Source organism: Triturus cristatus, chromosome 2_2 (genome assembly GCF_964204655.1).
Source record: "Triturus cristatus chromosome 2_2, aTriCri1.1, whole genome shotgun sequence".
Classification (NCBI taxonomy): Eukaryota; Metazoa; Chordata; class Amphibia; order Caudata; family Salamandridae; genus Triturus; species Triturus cristatus.
The window spans coordinates 1165127821-1165152807 of record NC_140582.1 but is presented as its reverse complement, the minus strand read 5'-3'; the positions used below and the strand labels follow the sequence as shown (position 1 = coordinate 1165152807).

Sequence of the window (24987 nt, the reverse complement as noted above, 5' to 3'; positions counted from 1 at the left end):
CGTCTGTGGGTATGTATACCATGAATGTGATTTTGGAAAAACAATATTCGGGTGTGCTGTCTGACAGATTAGACCAATGGTCTGGCAAGCACGATGACCAGCCTTGGTGAAGCCATTAGGGTTCGCCTTTGGGACCTATTGGCTTTGCCAGTTAGTTTTAGTGATGCTGTACAAAATCCCTCATAATCTACAGCATGGCTAAAGAGTACACAAAATAAACAGCATTTGCAATGCAATAGGTCTCGCAGTTACGCGAGTTTAAGCTATTAGCATTGTAAATTAAAATGCCTTTTATTTATGTTTTTTAAAAGAAAACAAAAATAAAAGGCATTGTTATTTGCACTGTCAATAGCTCAAACTCGCGTCAATGCGAGACCTATTGCATTGTAAATGCTTGTTTTTGCTGCTTTAGCTTTACAGCATTGGCAAAACTCATTGGCAACGCAAATAGGTCCTAAAGTGGTGACCTATTGACTTTGTCAATGTTTTAGTACAAGCCAATCAGTGCAAATGGTGTCCTTCTTTGGTCGTTGTTGAGAATATTGGTGACAAATTGACCAGAACCAGTGTAAATGCCATGATATCTCCCATCCTGCATCTTAATGTATCTTTAGAATCTAACATTGATTCCGTCTGACCTGGAATAAGTCGTGTTCCCCACCTGCTACCTCAGCAGTACCATCTCCTTTGAACATCTGCGTCAGGAAACAAGTTATTTTGCACAAAGCTAGGGGCACAGTGTTAATCCCCTGTGTGTGTAATCTTTTAGGGCATCTGGGCTCCAGTGTATTGTCAGAAGAATTGTGTGTGTGGTTTTTCTGCATTCCCATCTGCAGCCTGTGAAAAGGAAATGCGCTTAGAGGATAGGCTCTAATGACCCGTATGACCTTTCTCAAAGGATCGTTTAGCACACTGTATCATGGCGTCGAATCGCTCATACCGCCCCCAGAGACGGAAATACAGTAGCATGCGCACACTGCTCCAGAATATGAGTTGCCATCTGAGCAGGGCACTAAACTGGAGGCATGCGTCGTTTCACAGCTGAGTTGCTCGAAGACAGGCTGTCCATTACACGCAGCAGCCGCGGAATCTGCACCCGCTCCCCCCCTCTCATTCCAGCCCAATACAAGTGTAACTCCTTTATCGATATGACTCCTATTTTGCTGTCCGTGCTCGGAGTGTATAATGCGTTTTTTAATGCCACAGCTCAGCATCCTGAAAAGATAAACACTGGATCTGAACATAAAAAGCATGTTGATTGCTTCACCTTTCTGTGCAGCATCTCGCTCCTTTGGGATGCTGCTATCTGCAGCGTTTCTTTTTCCTCAGAACACTGATTTGTTCAGCTCTGTGATTCCTGGAACTGTCTGCGCTGTGTTGTATTATGAACACCGTGATTTCAGCAGACTTAAAACCGGTAGGAATGGAATAACTTTACAGAAGAGCATAAATGCGCAGGTGCCTGGGGCACTATCTGCTACTCTGTAGCACTCACATCTTCTTATTGCAAATGTATTTTAAAAGAAAAATGAAGACTTTATAAACAAGCAATGGCTAAACCAATAGGTCTGGGTCAAAGGTACAAATGCATGGAATTAGAAACACAAGCGTAGCACAGTATCGCCAGATATATCTTCAAACAAGAGACAGACTAGACTGCGGTAACATTAGGAAACGAGTGGTGCGCGCGCGCGCCACAGCGTGCGATCTGTTTTCTATTATCGCGCCCGTGGCTGGGCACGATAATTGAAAACAGATGTCGGCGTGCGGGTAACAGACACCAATAGGCCATGGCCTATTGCGTGCTGTGTTTCTAAAAAACAAGCATTCACAAGCCAATCCCGTAACAGCAAAGAAAGGGTCCATTTGGGAACCCTCCACAAAAGGGCTCTCGCCTGCGCGAGCAATGCTGCGCACTGCATCGCTAGGGGCGAGCCCTAAAAAGGCTTTATGGCGCATCTGGCTGCCTCATTTTGTCGGCACGTAGCACACATGCAGGCACTGCAACAAAATGCACATGCTTTTTTTGGGGCGGTGGCGCTGCAGGTGGGGGCAGCTACACGGAGGACATAGGTAGGGGAAACAACCGAGAGGGCATGGGTGGGGAAAGAGGAGCAATACAGGGGTTGGAGGACAGAAGCAAAATTGAGAGGGCGGGAGGGCAAGCAATACAAAGGCATATGGCAGCATGGCGAGCAGGAGGAACGTGGGGCATGTCGGGAAAGAGAAGCACACCAGCTAGAGAAAGGAACCTGGAGCAGTTGGGGGAATACACCGACAAGAAAGCAATAATAGGGTGAAAAGCACATGAGTATGAGCACAACACGGAGAGGATTGGCGGAGAACACACAGGCAAGAGAGAGCAACACTGAGCGTAGTGGAAGGGGATGAACAGTACATTAGGGAGACAGCTGGAAAGATGCACTCTTGTGGAGTGTTTAATCAAAAACAAAAAAGTAATGCTTCAATGTGAGCAGTGGAAGGACACAAGTAATGCAGCTATACTAGGGGAGGAACAATCGGACAGATAAAAAGCAAGCAAATTAGAGTGGAAATATAGCCAGACAATAGTAAGCAATTGGCAGACAGTAAGCCGATGTAAGTAGATAATAGGGGCCTAATACACAAAGGCAACTTACACGTTTGAATATGTTTACAATTGTGAGTACGTTTACTACTTTTTGGTATTCACTAACTCCGAGTGTAAGTTACTAAAAAAACAGCAGTGTGTCCAGCACTACACATGGCCAATCACTGGGACTGCAACACGCTCTCATGGAAAATAATATCGGCAGGGAGTTAAAACACCGTAGAAAGTAATGTCAAATTAGGATACATTATTTAAAATAGTTAAAATATAAAAAAAAAAATATTAACATATTTTAAAATAGGTTACAAATATTTTATATTAAATATGTACTATTTTAAATTAAAAAAGTAATGCAACAATATGTTTTATTGAAAATAATTACATTAATGTTAATTAATTACATACATCACTTTTAATGATTATCAAAGCACAATAGGAAATTTTTGTTTTGGGGAGGAATTTTATTAATTGAAACACTACAAAAATTATTTTAATTTCATTTTAATTGAATATATTTCCATTAATTAAAGTTTTAGGTCAAAATTAATTTAACAGTGCTGTAGCAGTTTTTTTATTGTGTTCTACATTTAAAGTAAATATATAACATCTATTTATATTCATATTTAAACATAAAAATATTTGAAATGTTTATTTTTAAGTCAAATACTTGTTAACATTTTCTCTATACTTTTTAATCAATTAACTCCTCTGTTGAAGAGAGATTCCCACATCTTTATCTGTCCTGGATCCTGGCGACTAGACTGCAGGATATCTGTTTTCATATCAACGTCCTTCAGTCCCACAGTTGTTACCTACCAATGAACATAGGTCAAGAACATTTTCAGTTTTCCATGCTTCCCTTTAGCCTGACCTGTGCTTCTTGGGTGTTCATGAAAGTGATGGCAGTGCTCACTGCACACCTTTGGAGGTTATGTAGACCAGTCTTCCCCTACCATGATGACTGGCTGTTGAAGACTGGTTCACCGCAGTCAGTCGTGAACCACCTCCAGACAATGGTGGACCTCTTAACATCTTTGGGGTTCTTGATCAACATGCTGAAGCCATACCTGACTCCTTCTCAGAGACTCCTGTTGAATGAATGAATGAAATAGCATTTATAGAGCGCACGAGTACTCTGATGAGTGTCTAGGTGCTAAAAAGTTGTCTACACACCAAGACTGGACGGATTACTTCATTTGCTAAATAGCCAGGTTTTTAATTTCTTCCTGAAAATTGAGAATTCCGAGGTGACATGAAGTGCCATCGGAAGTTAATTTCAGTCCTTAGCACCAAGATAAGAGAAAGATCTTCCCCCAATTCTGACTCGGTGGATTTTTGGGATAGTGGCTCTGTGACCAGAGGATCACCGTAATGTCACAGGAGGGGCATAGACAGCCTGAATGGCGTCAGCCTCAGGAGCACCCAAAAGTGTGGGGAAAGATGTTTCAAGGGCAGCACACAAGTCAGCAGGAAGAATTCTATGGAAAACTCTGGACATCATTTTAGTATCTGCAAGGAGAGTCTGTTTTTTATATATTAAAAGTTATTAGATAATGGTCTGACCAGATTAATGGTAGAGGGTCATCTACTTTAAGTGTTATATTAGGGTAAATCTGGTCTAATACGTGGACCTCCCGATAGGTAGGCATGAAGACATGTGGGGCCAAGCCAAGGGTGGACAGAGTATCTGTGACAGAAACAACATCTGTTGTCCATATGAAGGTTCAGGTCACCAAGAACAAAACAAATGCATATATTTAAGGGACCAAGGTGCCAGAATATTGTTTAAAGATCCCAGAAAAGAACAGGCAGAGCCGGGAGGTCTGTGGATTAGGACTCCAGCCACAGATTGTTGAGGCGATGAGGAGCAGCAGAAACTCAGACATTCTGCTCCATCTAGCTCCCCACTAAATAAGTTTTTAATAGATAATGGCTACCCCCTCCTCCTTTGCCTAACAGATGGTCCATCCTAAGGATTTTAAACCCATGAGGGATAGCAGTTGCTAGGATGGGGTTTGAAGACTCAGAGAGCCATGTCTCAGTTAAAAATAACAGGTCTGGTTTATCATCCTGAAGTAATTCAAAGACTTGCATATCACGTTTCTGCAGTGAGCGGACATTCAACAGAACTGCCAAAAACTCCCGTGTGTTAGGTCTAAATTTGTGATAAAGGGTATGAATGGTGCTGTTCTCACCTAAGACAGTAGGGGTCCATTGGCAGTGTGGGCAGCGAAGATCATCGTTCCACACACTGGGAAGAGAGTGGAGTGGCTCGTTTTTTTCTTTTTTTAGAGTTTATATTGCGCAAACTAGACCCGAGAAATCTGGTATCGTTTCGTTACAGAAGGACACATTCATTTTTGTTAGTCACAGGGAGATTAAGTGATTTACCCAGAATCACAGGATGTTGAGCGTCGTTGCCGAGAGTCGAACTGGGTTCCCCAACTTTGAGGTCGACCGCTCTAGCCGCAAGGCTACATCCTCTCCCCTAAATTTGACCTCAGGAGCCAAATTGCGTAAAGTGGCACCATCATGTACTAGTCTGGTCTTGCTATTTGGTGTAAATCTGGCATAGTGGCTGGCGCTGGTCGTTTCCGGGACACTGACGGGCACAGATGGGCTTGCCTTAGGCACGTCAGCGCAGCACCTCTCTTTATATGCATATGCTGAGGGACTACAGCTCGCACTAAGTTCAAATGGCACCTCTAGAAGTCCCAGTGAAGGAAAAATTGCTGAGAAACCAACACGAGAAACCACAGAGTTTTTAGCTGCTCCCTCCTCCCTGCAAGCCCTTCAGATTCAAAACAGAATGTACCAAATCGCAAAAGATCCCCAACGTACACAGGTAATTATTTGAAACATAAACGTTTCAAGAATCAAGCATAAAAATGAGCAGTAAGTAGCGTTCAGTCAGGTGAACGGAGAGACCTCATGGCGTACGTGCTGTGCCTCTCTTTATATGCATATGTCCAGGGACTAGAACACACCCTGAGTTAAATTGGCACCTCTTAATGTCCCAGAGAAGGAAAAATGGCCGAGTAACCAGCACAGGAAATCACAAAGTTTTTAGCTGCTCCCTCCTCCCTGTAAGCCCTTCAAATTCAAAACAGAATGTGAAAAATCGCAGAAGTTCCCCACTGTACACAGGTAATTAATTAAAACATAAATGTTTCTAGAATCAAGCATAAAAATGAGCAGTAAGTAGCATTCAGTCAGGTGAACAGAGCTCTGTTCATCGGAGCTATTCTGTATATGGTGCAGTTTCAAGCCTTTCCTGCGGGCCAACGATTCTAGGAATTTTGGGTTTTGATCCTGATGTTTCAGCCCCATTCCTGGGTTTCAGTGAAAGTGGCTCTGAGACTTTTTGGCTTCTTGCATGCTGCTGTAGGACTACTTCAGATGGCACATGCGAGCTTTGTAGTGGGACCTGAAATCTCAGTGGACTCACGCCTAGGGAAATTGTTGGATTTCATTCAGGTTTCGGAAGAGACCTTTAGTGGGTACAACTCGACTGGAATTGACAGGGCAGCAGACCTCTCTTCCTACACCAGGCAGAGCTCATGGTGGTGACAGATGCATCACTGCTGGGTTGGGGAAGTCACCTAGGAGAAGTGGAGATCAGAGAACTCTGGACTTTGGTGTAGATCCGGATCCACATCAACCTGCTGGAGTTGCAGCTATTCACTTGGTGTTTTGGGCCTTCCTGCCAATCATCAAAGGGAGGCTGGTTCAGGTTCTCATGGACACTACCATATCGTACAGAAACAAGCAGGGCAGGGTTGGGTGTTGTACCAGGAGGCTCTGGACATCTGGAACTGGTTGAACTATCAGGGTAATTTCCTCATTGTGAACCACCTTGCGGCATCTTTGAACGCATGGGCAGACAAACTCAGACGGCGACGCCTAGTGGATTATGAATGACAGTTATACCCAGAGGTAGCATGGGTCATCTTCCAGCAAGGGCGAGTACCCTGGCGCGATCTCTTTGCCAGCGCTGAGAAAGCGCAATGTCACCATGTTTGCCTTTTGGAGTTCTCAATACAGCTCTCTCTTGAAAATGCATTCTACCTAGAGTGGAGCTTGGGACTCCTATATTCCTTCCTGTCTCTACCTTTCCTGCCTCAAGTTCCAAAGAGTGTCAGGGACAACTGGCTCCATGTCATCCTAGTGGATCGAGATTGGGCCTTGAGATTGTGCTGTCTAGAACTTGGGACATAAGCATCTGTCCTCCAATCTGGCTGCTGCTTTGGGAGGATCTTCTGTTGCCGCTGCAAGGTAGGGTCCTGCACTCTGGCCTACCCATCCTACACCTCTGCGCATGTAGATTGAGTGGTGACAGTTGACTGCTTTTGAGCTCCTTCCCGAAGTTGTGGATGTCATTGTAGCCTCTAAGTGTCCATGTCCAAAATCTGTTTATGCTGGGTGATGGTATAAGTTTGTGGCTTGGAAAGCAAGTTTAACCCAGCACCAAGGAAGATGGCCGCTGCCACCCAGAGCTCCTGTGCCAGCACCAGTATACCCTTTCCATCTGCAGCAAATATCCATTTAAAAAGCCTCACAAAGTACGAGAACTTGGTGTGAAAATACTGAAGACTCAGCAGGCTGGTTTAGCTCCGACTATATTGGCCCAGTGGAGATCTAGTGAGTCTTGGCCTGGTGAACACATGAAACTGGCACCGCCTGCGTCGAATGAGACCTGCCACACGGGGGGAGAGGTTGGACCAGAGACTGCAGCATCAGCGCCTGGTGAAGTGGGCTTGGCAATGGAGTAGCCCAGGAAGTGGTGCTGAAGGTGAGGACAGTGGTGTTGGCGATGAACACGGATTTGACTGCTCCTGTGTCTTGCCGGGTGGAAAGGAGGGCAGTCCATGACCTGGCGCAATGGTAATTTGAAGGTGGGAGCCCAGGGCTAAGTTCCTGGACTGCATTGGGAAAGAAGAGTCCACGTGCTGAACAACCCTCAGGGGTGACCTTCGACAGAGGCAACCGGAGGGCTGCTGCTTCTGAACGGGAAGGGAGCGGAGAGGGGAGATTGAGGAAGGCCGGCTGTGGTGGGGGGTCTGTAATAGGGACCCTCATTCAGAGGTTTGACTGTCTGTAAAAGGCTGATTTTCGGGGCAATTGCAGCTTGTGGCTTTCTGATTGGTCAAGCTGCCTGGCACAAGGGGGGTGGGAGGGTAGAGGGGGGATCCCCGCAACTGGACGGCTCAACAAAATGGGAAAAATGGGGGACCACACTGAATTAACCGTTCTGTGATGGTTGTTTTTTAACATAAAGCAGGGAAACTGTCTGTGTCAAATTTAAAAACTATGGGCACGTTGTGGGCCCGCCCTCCCACCGTTGCTCCACGTAAATTGAGAGCTCCTCTCTAGTTGCTCACAACCATGGAAACACTGCATGGTCTAGGCAGTGAGGACGCCCAGCCAAGCACTAAGCATGGAAGTAACTAATAACATGGAGTTTATAGACAAACCTCCTGACTGTGTGATAAGCTCACCATCATCATCACTTGCCGCCTCAGGTAGCGTGGGTGTAACGGTATATTACAGGAAAGTGTCATTAAATCCTAATCTCATCTATCCATCAGAAGGGCAGAACTCTCATAGGCCCTCAAAAATATTCTGCTGCCCATCTGAAACAGAAAAAAACACATTTGAAACAGGCTCGTAAAGTCTGGCATGCATCTGTTCATTTCATTTGTTTGAAATAAATGAACAGCTGGTAGCATCATTTGTGTGGTTGCCAGTGGAGGGGTGTAGTGTGGAATGGTGCATAGTAGAGTGCAGTGGCGTGGATTGATGCAAAGTAGAGTGGAGTGACATAAAGTGGAGGATGCATGGTGTGGTAGCGCACTGCCATTACAGGCAACAAATCTTCAATTGAAATGACCATTACATTTACACACACATACAGTTTTACTGATAAAAGTATACAGTGCACAGACAGTAATGTAAAAAATGCCAACACCTAGTGTATTGATTTGTTTTGATCATATTGAAATATCTGTTGACATAACACTTCAGAATTACCCAAAAACGTCCTTCATTTCTACTTTCCTCATTCTGATATATTCTAAATGTATGCACGGGTCATTTACAGACATCTAAATCTTGTTGTGTGCTAGCTAGCTTAACTGTAGTACAACCCCAGTAGCCAGCATGGTTGTCACAAAAATCCTCTCATTTTAAAGTCAGAGAAAGAAAGATAAACAACAAGCTTCTTCGGAAGACAGAGCCTGACATTAGAACTCTGTCTTTGAATGAACAGAAAGTTTGACAAGATATGAACAAGATTTAAAGGTCTGTTTACAGAAATTAACTACTGGTGAAAGGATACAGTAAACAAGGTAAGCTCTACGTGAGGTATGAACTCAAGCTGGACAGCCTATAACAAAGTAAGCCAGCAAATAGAAAGCAAACAAATGTGAGTTATAAACCATAAAGCCAATGGTAAGCAATGGGGGGAATACATTCCCAGGGAAGCTTTCCAAATGTCCCCAGTATGTCTTTAGCAAACTAAATGGCACTGTTCTAGATTGGTTTAGGTCCTTCCTCCATAACCGGTCACAGAGATTCCTGATCAATGGCAACCTTTCATCACCATCCCCGGTCACAGTTGGAGTCCCTCAAGGATCAACCCTGTCCCCCACCCTGTTCAACCCCTACCTAGAACCGCTTACCGAAGTATTGCGCGCAGCTAATATCTCCTATCATATGTACGCTGATGACACCCAGATCTACATCAAAACCTCTTCTCTCGAAGAGATTCTCTCCCTGAACGAAGCCCTGAAACTCACCGTCAAATAGCTCGCATCCAATCAACTCAAACTCAATGCAAAGAAAACAGAATTTCTCCTGATCTCCCCTCCCAATGCCAAGTTAGAGATTCAATCATGGATTAAGGCTATTACAGCCTTAAATTGCCCACTGACCATTGTGAACTTGGCTAAATCCCTGGAAATTACACTTGACACCAACCTTAACATGCAGGACCACATAAACTCTATGGCTAAAACAGCCAGAAACCATCTGAGCTACCTTAGGAAATTGAAACCCTTCCTTGATGCTCCCGACCTAAAAATGGCAGTCCAAGCACTCGTCATCTCTAGACTGGAATACGGCTGCTCTACCCTCTCGGGCTTACCCAAGATCTCCCTGGCACCTCTTAAAGTCTGCCTCAATGCGGCTGCCAGACTACTTACCGGCACAAGGAAATACGATCCTATTTCCCCACACCTGAAAGCTCTCAACTGGCTTCCCCTGGAGGCAAGAATACAGCTCAAACTAGCTTGCATCACGCACAAAGCTTTACACTCTAACTCCCCTGCATATCTGACACAGAAACTCGTGTTCTCCGGAGGAACCAGAAACTCCAGATCCGCCAGAGATTTCCTGCTCCAACCTGCACGATTTCGGGGAAAAAAAAAACTTACAATCGAGCCTTCTCAGGGGCTGCTCCTAGAATATGGAACTCTCTCCCACCCGACATCAGACGAATCCCCTCACTGACTTGTTTAAAAAAGGATGCAAAAACCTTCCTTATGGGCAAATTTCTTGTCTAACATTGCCTTAACTACTTTTATGGCACGAACTATGGCGGCCGACCTCCCTTCTGACTACCGGGTCTCCCGAAACATCAAAAACTTGGGACCTGGTCAGAACAACTGAAAACGTACTCTGTAAATATGGTATCTCACTTGTGTAATTGGTTACGTAAACTGTAAATACATGCTCCTCTTTACCCTTATACTCCGCACCACACTGCTACTCGAGCTGTAATTGGTTGATTCTAAATCTGTCTGTATATCGTTTAGCTCTCCTGTAAAGCGCTCTGATACCCTAACGGGTCAAGTTCGCGCTCTATAAAACACATAAATAAATAAATAGACAGCTGCTCTGTCTGGTAGGCTTAGACCTAAAATAGAGGTGCACCCGCCCTAAGATATGGGTCAGTAAAACTCGGCGCTCATGATAGAGGTTTTCTGAAGGGTACAGTTTCAGAATCATGACAAGACAGACTCGGCCTTCTGAGCTCACCTGAGTAGCATAAATTGAGTAATAATAACATCAGGTGTAACTGTTGGGACGGCAAAGCCCCTTGCTTGGTGATGGATGTGCACCCCTGTCCTGAGTGCCCCAAATGTAATGTTGTCTAGATCTCTGATGCTGATTGCTGTTGTCATGGCAAACACGGATTATGCGTGTGCTCCATGACAAAGGCCTTTTCTCACAGATTGCAGTGTTTCTGAACCTGGAGGGGTGCCCAAAGCACCACCCTCATAGTGGTGAAAGTCTTCTGCTTTTCCCAGGAGTTAAACAGCACGCTGGTGGCAGCATACCATGTAGTGATCAGTAGCTGTGAACAAGCCTTTTTTATCTGTGTCACTGGAGTAAGGCCTACAGGCTCACTTATTTAAAGTTCTGCTGCAGTGTGCTTTACTCACCTTTGGCCCACATCGGTTTAGTGTCTTAAGCTGTCTAGTAAGTGTGTGTCAGACAAGTGCTTGATGTATGTGTGTCTGTGAATAGTACAGTACATGGATGAAGCAGTGTTGTGGAGTGCATGCGTGTTGTATACATGTGCCGGGGTGTACGTGTGCCTGTGAATGGTACAGTACATGTGAGATGTAGTAATGTGCAGTGCATGTGTGTTGTGTATATGCGCTGGGTGTTTGTGTGCTTGTGAATGGTACGATACATAAAAGATTCTGTTTTCCATTTTGGGAGACCCAACTAGAGAAACTTGAGGAGGTAGAGAAATCCCCCAGATAGATTTGTGAATTGCTGCATTCCTGTGAGCTAGGTGGGAAACACTGATGGAAGGGAGAGCCAGGCTTGTCAGTATACTGGAGCCTCCACGCTCCTAGAAAAATGTCAGCAAAAATCTTTCCACTTTTCTTGAATCTAAGGAAGTTCTCCATATCACCCAAATGGGTTTCCGACAGCAACACAGCACTTAAACAGCGTTGCTGGCGGTGATCGTGGACCTTTGGTATCTCCTAGATGAAGGAGGATCTGCATCCATCATCATTTTAGACCTTAGTGCTGACTTCAATACTGTGGACCATCAAAGTTTTATCCAGACAATCTCAAATGCCGGTATTGAGGTCAAAGCACTAGAATGACTCTCCTCCTTCTTCGAGAATCAAACTTTTCAGGTCCTGGGTCAGTCTTGTTACTCAGCCAGTCTTTCACTTAGTGGTGGGGTTCCTCAGGGCTCCTCCCTGAGCCCCACCCTTTTTAATCTTTATATACTCCCCTTGCCAATATTGTGCACTCGTTTGGATTGTCGTTCATCTCTTACGCCGATGACACCCAGTTGGTTTTGTCATTTTCCCCTGACCCCACCTCTATTCACAGATCTTTGACTCCGTGCCTTCAGGAAGTTGGCAGCTGGATGGCTGGTTGTAAACTAAAACTCAACCAAAGACAAAACAAAAGTTATGCTGCTAGGCAACAACCTCTGCAGCAGTGTCCAGATCCCTTTACTAGACAATTTGCCTACCCCAAAAAGCTCCATAAAGAGCCTTGGTATGTGACTAGACTCCAATCTTACGACGGACCATCAAACCAAAAAACATGCTGCCAGTTGTTCCAGTTTCCTGAGACTGTTGAAGAAGGTTCTTAACCTCCTTCCTTTTGTCATGTATTTCCTGCATTGCCCATTATAGTTTTCCCTATGTTAGCCTAATTGAGCACGTTGTAGGACGCATTTTCTTTTGCACATGCTACTATATAAACACGCTTGCTTTTGTGCCACATTGTACTTTTACACATATACTGCATATATTTTCGTGTTCTGATCTTTTCCCGGGATTTAGTCTTAACACCATAGACAAGTTCAAACAACAAGGCCCCTTGTTATTCTCTCTGGTCAGGCAGTAGCATCTACACATCACACAAGAATGCAACTGCTGTTTATGATCATGCATGTCTTGTCATATAACTGAGCACAGGAGTTTAAGGGGACACTGAGTGAGAGTTCTGAGTCGAGATTGCTACGTCAGCTGAGATGTAGAACGTCCATCTGTGTATGGTAAGGTACGGGGTCTGCCTCTAATCCCAGAGATCTTTGAGATATAATCATCTAGCTTTAGTAAAAGGGAGTGGATTTAGGATATTCTGTCTTATAACATGACATGGCTTTTTATGGTATATGGCTTATTCACCATGCTAACAGTATTTATAGTATGCATTTGTTTTCTAATTGTGGCACGAATACAGCATTTTAGGACACAATAGTTTGAAGAAATATTCTTAACTTCCTTCATGTCTCTTGTTTATTTGATTGTGGGAAAGTAAGATAAAAAAATGTAAAGGGTGTGTCCTGTTACTGTGATCCCTGAGAGGATCGAGTGTGTTGGGTTCTCGGGTGCCAATTCACTTGTTTCTCTGCTAAGGTTAGGAGGGCAAGTGAGGCAGTATAGCTATTCGTACTCGAGTTCATAGATACTGAGGTGCTATGATGACTCAGTCCCTACATGCCGATGGTCTATGATCCCAAGCATAGTTCTGTTCATGAGCAGAATCCCTGCAACACTTTCATAACCCAAAGAGTGATCATGCAGGCCCTCGTATTACCACGCCTTGACTACAGAAATACCTTGTATCTTGGTTTACCCTGTTATGTCGTCAAAAAGTTGCAGGCCATGCAAATTGCTGCCATATGACTCCTGATGAAAATCCCCAAACATCAGTCTTTTACCAGGGCTCTCAGAGACCTTCACTGGCTTCCGGTGGATGGTCGAGTTCTGTTCAAGACCCTATGCATTATGCACAGGGCAATCAATAAAAAGGATCCTTCACTGCTAAGATCGTTAGCCTCCCCATATCTGCCTGGGAGACCTCTCAGATCTTTAGCTTATCTACTGAAGGTCTCTAGGATTCGTAGATCAAAATGGGGTGGTTGTTCCACTTTATTTTTGGCACCCAAACTTTGGAACACTCTACCTTTTGAACTGCCCCTACTGGAGCACAAACTCCCCTTCCACAAAGCCTTGAAGACCTTGCTGTTCAGCGACTAATTCTCCTACAACCTTGACAAAGTACAGTGTATGTGTCAGCACTGGTAGGCCTCCAGGTAGCCATGTGCTCTATAAAAATTCCAGAATAGAATACTTCAAAGGGTTCTTTGGAATTCAGAGAGGTGTCACTTGAAAGAGGGCACATCTCAGGAAGGAGATGGGGCTGATAAGAGAATATAAAAGAGTAGGGCTGAGGCCCTTCAGTAAGCTTCTGATACAAATATCACTGTAGTGACATCTGTGGGTGAACCTCTATGCACTCCCTTGGCCTGTGTTAGTGGTGCTATCAAATTTGGAGTCGCTCCTGCATTGCAATACTGCTTTCTGGCGGAAGATGGGGCAGAGGAGAGGCCACTACAAAAGGAAGCAGAACCCCATCCTAAATTTCAAAGATTCAGACTCTAGTCACATTTGATCTTCAAATGGACTGTAAGAAGGGGAATTACAGGCCCCCAAAATTGTTATCTGTCAGGCAGCCAGCCAGGCTGTGTGTGGAGGAGAAGCTCTGCAAGCCTTCTGTCTGTGACCAGGACTGGGTGCCAAGGCATGCCAGTCTCCCAGCTGACTGAGGGACATCACCCAGGGAATCCAAGTCCACTTTGAGGATGGAGCACCAGTGCTTGCTTGCTTGCCAAGACCAGTGTGCCCTGTGAGGATTAGTAAAGCTTTGGAGGAAGCAATGTCCAGTGGAGAATCCTGGTGATTGGATCCCTGTAGGTAGGTGTTAGGAGATGGTTGCTGCGCCTATTGGGTTGTTTGCTGTGTGTAGGTTAAAGTCTTTGACCGCACGCATGCCAAAGGAGGGTCGCCGTGAAGATAGCTGCCGAGCCGATTGAGCCATAGCTCATGTGTGGAGTGAAGTTGGTGACCCAGTATCCCAGACAAGGCCACCTCGAAGATTGCTGCTGTGCCAGTTGGGCTGTAGTCCATGTACAGAGTGAGGACGGTGATCCCGTATGCTGGGGGGCCAACCGATACAAGACAAGGTGCATGGCTGAGACCGTCATTATAAGGAGGAGGCCCCTATGGTGACTCGAATGGGCCCAAGCCCCAACTGAGGATCAGCCAAGTAGCGTCGCACCGCCACCTGTGAAAAGGATCCCAGGAAACTTACGAGCATTGGAGGTATATGGAGCACTCCCTGGCCGCTGCCTCTGCAAGACTGTGTATGAGTACACGCAACTGCTGCACCTCCCAGTCCACGTGTGGGGAACTTACTGATGACATCCACTGTAGCTTCAGTGCCCACAAAGGAGACGCGCTTAAAGACTCTGGTCCATAGGATCCTGCTGGTGTGGGTAATACACAGACGGCCCTGGGGGAACTTGCCTCCCATATCTGTTCTTCAGTGTTGGAATACCTTTGACTTTAATAAAGAGTCGGAGTGGGACTCCTGAGATTCGGACTACTAATTGGGTGTAACCTAAATGTTGCCTATAGAGAATGGGGAATACCTACTACTGTCAACTAGAGGGTGGTGGTGCTCAGTAACCCACCTATAAAACACTACAGCACTGACCTCAGGGGACTGATGTATTATTTGTGAATGCCGTATTTTACATTGAGTTTGCATATAAGTACTCCTTTTTTCATTAAACAAGCATTTGATTGGACCATCATTTATTGCTGCTTCTGGACATATTTTGAGTTGTAAACCTGTGTTCAGCCCCGTGCCTACCTCCTCCCAACCCCTCCTCCCACTTCCCTCCAAAAGCCTTGGACTGCTCGACCCGCGCAATCACTAAGAGTCAAGTGATGACAGGTACTTTCCAGCTGCTCAGGACCCATAGTAGGTCGGGCCCTTGGGCATCAGGAGTAAAAGATCTTAACCTCCCCAGTTGGGCTTAGTTGCTCATGCTTGCCCAGTAGACCTCTGAACAGGATTCCTGGATTCTAAGCGCTCAAAAGGTTGTGGATTTCCTCTCTTTAAGATCGTGCAGTCTGAACCAAAGATGGGCTTCTTTGATGTTGCTAACAGTGACGCACAGTGGTTTATATAGAAATATTTTAATTTCTAGGAAAAAAAATCCAGTGGTATAATATGAAATGCTGACTCAGATTTTCACACAAGAATGTAGCCATCAGCTGTTGTAAGACAGCTTAGTGCTTTCAATGCTGTTCAATAAGGAATGCAGTGTTGAATTCGGCCAGAGCTCACCTGGTCGTTCATTTTTTGAGTTCAGTATGAGTACCAACAAGACAGATGTGTTACAATAAAGAAAAGTTATGTAGGAGCTAGGAAACAATTCAATTAGCTCTGTCTGCTATATAAGTGTCAATATTACTATCATTCCACAATTCCTGCCTGGAAAGTAAATCATTTGTCAGTGCTCCGCTCTCTCTATGGAATTTACTCCGCAGGAGTCCAAGAGCATCAGCTCAGGAAGGTCTTTAAATGTCTTGTTTCAAGACACCTGGACACACTCCCGCTCATGTGCCTTTTACAATAAATGGGGGATGACCAGCAAAGATGGGCTCTTTTCTACGTTATAGATTATGACTAATATTAAGAGTGGCACAAGGAGGAAGCGTGGAGTAGAGCACAACCATGGAACTTCAAAAAGATATGAGCAAGAAACACGTTCAAGAAATAACGTGGATCTTGATTCAAGAAGTAGACTTTGAATATGATGCTTGAGCAGGCTCTTGTGTTTCCAGTTAGTACCACTCTTGGTGATGGCACTAGCTTAGTTATTGATTAGATTACAGTCCATTATTTTTGATGACCTGGTGCTTGTCCTTTTGCCTGTTCATGGGATACCACTGCGAAACAGGATGTGAACATTGTATTGTATCCCCCTGTATCTATGTTATCCCATTTTAACTTGGTGTGTCCAGAAGGTCATTTTATGGTTGTGCTTAGAGTCCTTTGGCAGGATTTGTGTAGATGTGGACTCCTGGGAGATTTTCCCCACACATTGGTATTATGCATTGTTGATCTTGCCTATATACACTTTCCAGATTTGCACATTCTTTGAAGTAAGCACTTATTGCAGGGAATAGGTTACCCTCTTGGATTCGGTTATTTTTTTTGTGTGTTTTCATGAAGCATAAGAACAAATTTCAGGCTTTCAGATTGGCATGATCTGGCCAAGACTATCCTACCAGTTACTTTGCTGCCTTCTGTGGCACTCCAGTTACCCCGCAGAACCAGTGCAATGCTTTATGCATACTGATATTTTGGCTTCCCTTGCAGCCCTGACACAGAGGTAGCATTTGGTTATCTTCTAAAGCAATATGAGGCCTCCAGCAATTGTACCCTAGGTGCATACCTAGTATTGCCTTGTCCTAACACTGGCCCTGGCAAGTATTCAAAATAAAGCTAGTGATGTCTCACTCGCAGCATTAAAAACAAGCACATTGCCTATTATGTGTTTATCTGATTTTTCTTTATTTTTATTTTTACATAGGTGAAAGTTTGGTTTCAAAACCGTCGGACGAAACAGAAGAAAGACCAGAGCAGAGACTCAGAAAAACGCTCGTCGTCTACGTCCGAATCTTTTGCCACGTGTAACATTTTACGACTCCTAGAGCAGGGAAGGCTGTTATCTGTGCCGGCGCCACCTAACCTGCTATCTCCCACTCAGAACACGATAGGCTCTTCGACTGTCGGGAATGGCTCAAGCATGGGAACCCCTGGAAGCACCTCCCCAGGCATTAACTGCACCCCACCAGGGAGTGGCACCTTCAGCCTACAGGTCCCTTCGCTGTCAACTTCGTCCTCCTCCAGGTTACCTGCCCCTCTCTGCTTCTCCGGACCCCTGCTAGGTAATCTACACGAGCTACCCCCGGGGTACGGCCTGGGGACCTCTGCTTTTGAGCCTTACATGCGCCTGGAGAGAAAAGACCTTGTTCCTGGCAAAAAGTCAAGCTCTTAAACACAGCAAGACAAACTCAAGGTGTCGGAATCCACTGTTATCCGCCTCCGTCACACGTGATGGGCTACAAAAGACAACCAGCTTCATGTGTGAGGCACTTCTAACACTGTGTACCAAATTATTTCAAGTGGTGTTTCCTTGTTTCACATAAATCTGAGATGCACTACTCTCTGGTGGGATTCCCAGATTTCAGGATACAACCCATCGGGAGCTGAATGGATGTCATAGTCAGCTGCCTTGTCTAGAAGATGCTTACTCTGCCAACAGCAATGTGTAACGTCATATGAGTACATGTCTGTGTCTTGTGTAGAAGGGGTGGCCTTAAATTAAGGTTATGGGTCTAACAAGAAGTGACGGTGCACCGCGATATTCAGAGTTGTGCGATTCAGTAAAAGTGTGGGTCGTGGGACGTTCCATTATAGTCCATCACTGCGTGGTCCGACTCGTTGTATGTTCTGAATGATAATTTAACTTTACAGTTTCAGCTGGGCTCTGGTAATATGCAGATTGAGGAAGGATAGCCTTGTACCAAAAGTGTCCAGTTGATCTTCCACCTACAAAGACCTTATGTGCTTCGAGAGTACAGCTTTCAGGTTATGGGAGATATTAGGTCCCCTATGAGGTTTACAATCCCGGGTACGTGAAACAAAAGCCTTCAAGTCAAATCTTGCCTACTTGTGAGACTCCGTTCATCTAAATTAAGTCCTGAATGTTTCTGTTGTTATCTTATTATGAAAGGGTTCATTTTTAAATGTTAGCTAAAGCAGAAAAAGAAATATTGTGAGGCATATCGGTACTGTATCCCAGTATTGTGGTAATAATATCGACCCGCAGCCTTGACAATAATATTGACTGGAAAACAACCTAACAGATGAGTTAATATTAGCAAATCTACCCTTCTCTTGATGAGCTTTTGGTAGTCGATATTAGGGTAACAATATATCTGCAGGTTGATATTTCGACCATAGTTTTGTGACATCCAGATTTCAGACCATACTAGCGACCTTTATTAAAGCAGACCATAAACTACTGCCCACTAGCACTTTCTTATTGTTCTTTCTGGAAAGAGTAAGGCCACTCTCGAAAATGTTTACTTTTCAATGATTGGTCTAGCACATGGCCAGCTCGTTAATATTCTTTCCCATTTCTTCAGTTCACCAGAATTATAGAGGTACCAGAAGTGACATTTACACACTCTTTGAACTCCTGATGACGTCATAGGAAATAATGTTACATGGCCCTTGACCCTAAAGACATCATAATAAATCACATCACACACCATAGTGCATAAAACAATGCTAGTTGTGTGTGTTAAATTATTAGACAACTTCACATTTACAGAAGCAGAAAGGGCAGGCAGAAGAGACACATGCAGGTGGATCGGGATGTCTTATAAGTTATAATTTCCAGATGACCCTTTAACAAGTCATTAAATGATGCCTGTCTATCAGTTTCTTGCTTGTTCCTGTTTGAGGATCGTAAAGCACACAAGTGCACGGACCTTCCATTCAAGAGGTGTTAGAGATTAAAATGACAGCTCACTGGAAAGTCAAAGTAGGTCCCAACTGTTACCCACGATCCGTGAGACCCCTAATATTGCCTGTGTTCTTGTCTAGGTGAATGCTTCCCTTTCAGTCACTCACCAACAATTCAGTTTGAGAATCATATATGTTACCTGAAAAGACCCCAGCAGGACTTGCCTCCTGATAGGCACACTTCACTCTCTACTTCCCCTATTTCAGTGCCTCCTTCCCATCCATTTCCATGGCTCACACACTATCATTCCTGCTAAGGGCACCACCTTCCCTTCGACCCATCACAACCCACATCTGTCTCTCCCTTGCACAACTTGTTTCTCCAGGTCTAAGATGTTCCTTGTACCTTAACAGCGGTGTTACGATCATCCATGTGAGCAATAATTGGGGGTCAATCTGACATGTACACTTTTGCAACAAAACGACACAGTAATTGGCAGCCATTTTGAAACAAGTCAAGTGATGCTGGTTTTCCCTTGTGCAGGCCATGCATCCCATCAGCGCTCTTGGTCCATGGATTTCCCCTGGAATCCTGTCCAATACGTGTCTGTCCTTGCACAAAATAAACCCTGCAAGTTGCATGCCACCACATGCTAAATGAAAAGATTGTATGACACCCTAGCACAAAAACAAAATGAATTGATATCCTTCCATTCTCATTGACCTCTGACAACGAAAGATTCTTGTCATGACCTTTTTCACCATTCACACCTACCAGCAAGCTAAATTCTTTCATAGTCTTCAATCGATCAACTTATTTGCAAGTATGCATTACCATCTTAAAATGGTTTATATTCATTGAGTTTGTCAGTATCACCCTCTTAAATAGCTGACTTCACCATCATGGGAAAGTTAATAGGATTATAGGTATGTAATGTGAGCCTAGCAACAAGGTCTCATCCTAGTCTGCAGCCCAAGATACAAGCAGCCAGGATAGTCACACTGGACACAACCCTGGAGGGCACACTTAACACATCATAGGGCAAGGGGAAATAAATATCTTACAAACAACCCAAGAGACTGGGCCTCCAGTAGGCATTTTACCAGCACTGAAAGTGTGGTAGCCACCTTACTGAGCACGTACATGCATTTAGGTTGTACAGTGTCAGTTAAAGAAAGATAAACATTAACTGACACCTTTCTGGTAGCTCTCTGATACCATACCATTTCTTGGAGCCCACTTCACCCCCTATCATACCAACATCTGTGGACACTCAGGTCTAACGCCCCCAGCCACGTTCTCACAGCCTGACTGCACTGCATCACCTCACAGCATAATGGAAGTGCAACACCGACACAGACTAAGATAGAACATCAGCCTTTTCCAATCATGATAACTACTATCATTCATGTCTTAGCACAGAACATGTTGAACTCAATTATGTATCACCTGGCCAAGAAAGCTCTTTTTTGATATGCATCCTGTCGCTGACTATCCAAGAGTAACAGGAACAGATTTAAAAAGTTCACCTTATAGAAAATCTCTGCACTAGCTATCGCAGGTAGTTGTATGAACCTAATATCTCATATAACTAAAACAGACTTGTTTTGGCACATCCAGGGTGTGTCGAAAAACATTTATGACATATCTTTCCATTTCTAAATCAGCAAAAACTGAAGGCAGCATCCAACATCATGCAGTACGCAACTCCTTCACACACGTGATAAGCATATACGCTAATGGCTCAGTAATATGCAGACCTAACGTAAACAACCTCTTAGCATTTGAAAGGATCTTCGATAACCTCAAAGTGATCAAAGAATCAGATGGAAAGAAATAGCATGCATGTAGCACAGAAATGACATGAGCCTCTTCGGGCTGGCAGTAGTTGGAGAGCAGTAGCTGGATCAGAGGTATTGTCTCCAGTGATGGGAAGCAGCAGTAGAGAGGTAGGCAGTCCTGGATTAATACATTCCTGATTTATGGAAATGTTGTTCTCATGCAGCCTTTACGTGGTCACTCATATTTTTACTCTATTCAAATGTTCTTTCACCAAGCTCAGTTTTACTTCTGATGCCTCAGTCACATAACCTCAACTTTAGTGTACCCCACATACAAGTTTTCTTCCTCTGGCAGTCTTAGCTTTAAATCCCACAATCCACTGCAATTTCATTCTACTTCCAGGCCAAGTGAAAAGTACACATTTTGGAACCTACTGAAAAATTCCAGAATACATTTCTGAGTGTCTCACTGAACTATATTCAAGAGTAAATGCACAAGATGGCCAATTTAACCAGTGAATTAGATTCATGAAAAAGTATTCCAACTCCAAATGAATCCGCCGACCTCCAATGCAATGTAGTCTTCCAAGCTAATGGCTATACATTTACTTTCCCGCTGGTTTGGGAATCTGTCCCCCATGCCTGCTGCAAAAATAAAATATTTATATCGACTAACATTTGTTAGTAAATGTTTCTAATGGCCGATAAGTTGAGCTGCAAAGAGAGTCCCTGGGACTCCCAAAGTAAACGTGTTATGACATTGCCTCTTTCTGTGGACCATTCAAGTATGCACATCATAAAGTCATCACTGTGTCACAGTCTGTTACGTTGTATGGACTGATTTAGAGTTCTGTGGCAATGGAAAATTCTGCATTTTGTCAAGGAAGTTTTGTTCAATTACCTCTTCCATACTATGCCTTTGGTGGTGGTAATACTTGCTTCTGAAGAATTGTCTAAGAGTTTTCAGTTTCTACCCAACTTTTGATAAGGAAAACTAAGAATCAGGTGGGATTAGCACACCTGGCAAACACCACAGCCAGTGGTAGTCGTATTTAATGGGTGCAGTGTTAACGTACCAAGAACCACAAGACTAAGACTGAGCCCCAAAGCATTTGGATAGTGAACCTTTGGTTGGTGTCTGCAGATGTGAAACAGAATTCAACAGCATGCATAGCTAAAACAAATTTGGTAATTAAATATTTTTGTGAACAAACAGAAGAAACCAAACCAACTATGCCATTGTTTATGAGAAGTTTAACAGCTGTTTATATACAGTTTACAATCACTTTGTAATAAAATGTATAGTGCGACTTAACTGTGGATTTTCTTCCTTTTAGCACACCTCCTTATTTTTGTGCACTACGTGTTTGTTAGCAGCCTGATCCCACAGAGGAGAATATTTCCAAATTTGTGCTCAATATTATTTTTGAGTGCTCTAACTGTAGACAGACAAGATTGGTAAGCCAAATGTAGGAAAGGTGTTTGGCCCAGGTCATATAATTTATTCAGATAGAAAGCCTGGGATTAGAATTCATGTATCCTGGTTCCATTATTGACAGTTTAGTCCCAAGACCACTTATCTCCTATTGGGGCTTTAGATCTTGTCTTCCACATTAGGGCTCACTTTTCTATGTATTAAAATAAAACCCTTATCTTGCTTAAACAAAGTTTTGGAAGTATTAAATAAGGGAACAGACTAAGACTTGCAATCAGACTTTTGCAGTCTTGACCTATGGCCAACATTATGTACACTTCCAGCCTCCCAGACCTGATAGAAACCTACTTCCATGTTACTCTATGGACTGTTTATGTTCATATTCATATTTGGGACATAAGCTTGCGAATAGCAGGAATAACTGCTTTCAAGAGGACTGACCACTTTGTTCTCCCCAAGACGAATTGTCTTGGGATGCAGCTGTGTTCTAAAATTGACTCAGTATACAAAGTTTCAACACTAGTTCAGACTAAAAGTAGTCATTGGCTACCAACCATTGAAATGTTTTGCAGTATTTCCAGCTTACTAACATTCCTTGGTACCCGGAAAAGTACTGATAACCTGTGTTTGCGTTGTTAAAGGTGCAGACCTACTGTTGAGTGGCAGGGATATCTCATCTATCTATAAATGTCTAAGCTGTAAGAGGAATGCCACCAAGGAAGATAGATGAGGCCATTCTCAATATGACATACATCTTTCATGATGTGTGATTGTTTATCCACATGTTCATAGTCGTGAAATGTTCAGTTAAAGTCTTCAGTGCTTTAATGGTACCATTAGGAAGAGGTCGGCTTCCCAAAACACTTCTATATATGTTTTATTCTTGCAGCACTGATTTTCATAGAATGTTCATTATTGACACCATGTATCTGAATGATGTGGTCTTTTTATATGTATTAGTTCTCTAGTTCTACCTAATCACTCAACCTTTTTTTGAAACTCCTGATGGGCACCTCAGAATGCTTCTGGGATTGCAGATTTTAGTGAACCTCAACATCCTTAAACCTGGTTCTTATAAGTTCAAGTTACACCCACTAGTGCCTCAGTGAGAACCCTACAGTCCCCACCATTGTGTTCTGTAGAAAAATAGCTGTCTCTTCAGCTCTTTGCATCTTATTTTTAATAATCATTTTGGGTTGACACTTTATTAAGAGAGAACATTTCTATTTTAGTCTCTGATGCTGCTTTTGAGTTCTGTAGAATGTCCATTCCTTGAATGTGAAGAGGTCTCTCAATTTCAAGATTTACTTCCCAGCTCTGTTTGTTGCTCTCTGTGAAACACGTACCTCACTAGGCATTATTTCATCACAAACTCATCTTACTGTTTTGGCAATATAGTGCCTTTCTTCTCAAAAGTCACTCGAGTTCCTTGCACCAGCAAGTAGTTTAATTCCAGAAGGCCCAAGGCAGCATCAGTAGGAGTCTAAGAAATGTCCTTAAGGATCATCAACTTTGGCTACCAGTTTCAAAAACGTTGCAATATTTGGTTTACGTTTATCTCCATCTGCTGTAGGTCATACGCTGTATACGCTCTCAAAATTCTATTTCTGTTTATCATATGATGATAGTGTCATGATTGTAATAGAACAAATTTTTTACTAACGTAGCCCTAAATGCCCCAGTTGAAAGTGTTATCAATATTTCAAGTGTTTAATTCTGCCCATAATACACAGCTCAACACTGGAACTAGTATTTTCTATTCAGATACATAAGACAAGAACTGGAGTTACAGTGATAGAGATATATTCTTGTGGCAATTTATATCTTGCTGGTAATCGCAAGAACACTCTAACTGTATCTAATAAAAAGCATATTACACATCAGATCAGACTTTTTTCCCTTATGCAGCAGAGCAGAACCCCTTGAACTAAAATTACATTTTCCTTCCTGTGAATCGTGTTTTTGAGGAAAGCAGTGAAATAATGAAAATATGTAAACATGTTGCTCTTATTCTATGCTCTAGGTGATCGGAATTGTCCTATACTTCAGGGAGCCCACAGCAATGAGTATATAGACAAAAACAGTGGTTAAATCCCGTAGCAGCTGTGCACCATTCATCAATCCCTTACTCAATGAAAGAGTTCCACCATTGTGCCATTGAGGTGTGCTAGAGAGGCACTGATACCAGTATGCACCATTGTTTGCTGATATGTCTGCGTTTAAACCTGTGAGGAGTTATGGAATTTACCTAAAAAAAAATATGTTAATTGTCTTGACACCGCAAATAATTCTTTAAATTGTATCTAACTTGTACTGATTTTCGAAGTACTGTATGTCAAACTGTAATGAATAATGTGTTTTCTTATGGTTACCCATGGTTAATAAAAAGTTATGTCCTTAAAAGTGTTTTTCTTTCAAATATGTTGTTTAATGTGTTTTGGGGATAGTGAATAAGATGCTTCCTGCTATGGCCCTAGGCGGGTCCCCCACCTTAAATGTGAGAAGTGAGGAACCCTTCACTTTGTGGTACCATTTTGCCAAAACCTATGGCTGCTTCTCTAGGCTAGGGTTTGCCTTCACATTTCCCTTCACCTATCATAGTACCATACTTTTATAGTCAGTCTGGAAATTCTTTGCAAATGGCAACTTAGGTGCTTGCCTATGTTTGTTTAGTGTAATATTCACCCAACACAGTCATAGTAGACGTGATATCACATCACTTAGAACCATATGACATCACCGGAAGTTCCCTCATTTTGACACTCGACTGTTTCGTGTTTCGACTGAATGAGCCGTTCCTATG

The 24987-nt window shown here is 43.4% G+C and overlaps 1 protein-coding gene across 1 annotated transcript in view; it reads left to right on the top strand.

Moving 5' to 3' along the window:
• Positions 1–24577, top strand: part of VAX2 (ventral anterior homeobox 2) — a 750626-nt gene extending 726049 nt beyond the window's left edge. Inside the window, exon 3 of the mRNA XM_085642710.1 lies at positions 17025–24577. Coding sequence (XP_085498836.1) covers positions 17025–17492 — 468 coding nt within the window. The 3' untranslated portion in view covers positions 17493–24577. The remainder of the gene's footprint in view (positions 1–17024) is intronic.
• The last annotated feature ends 410 nt before the right edge of the window (positions 24578–24987 follow it).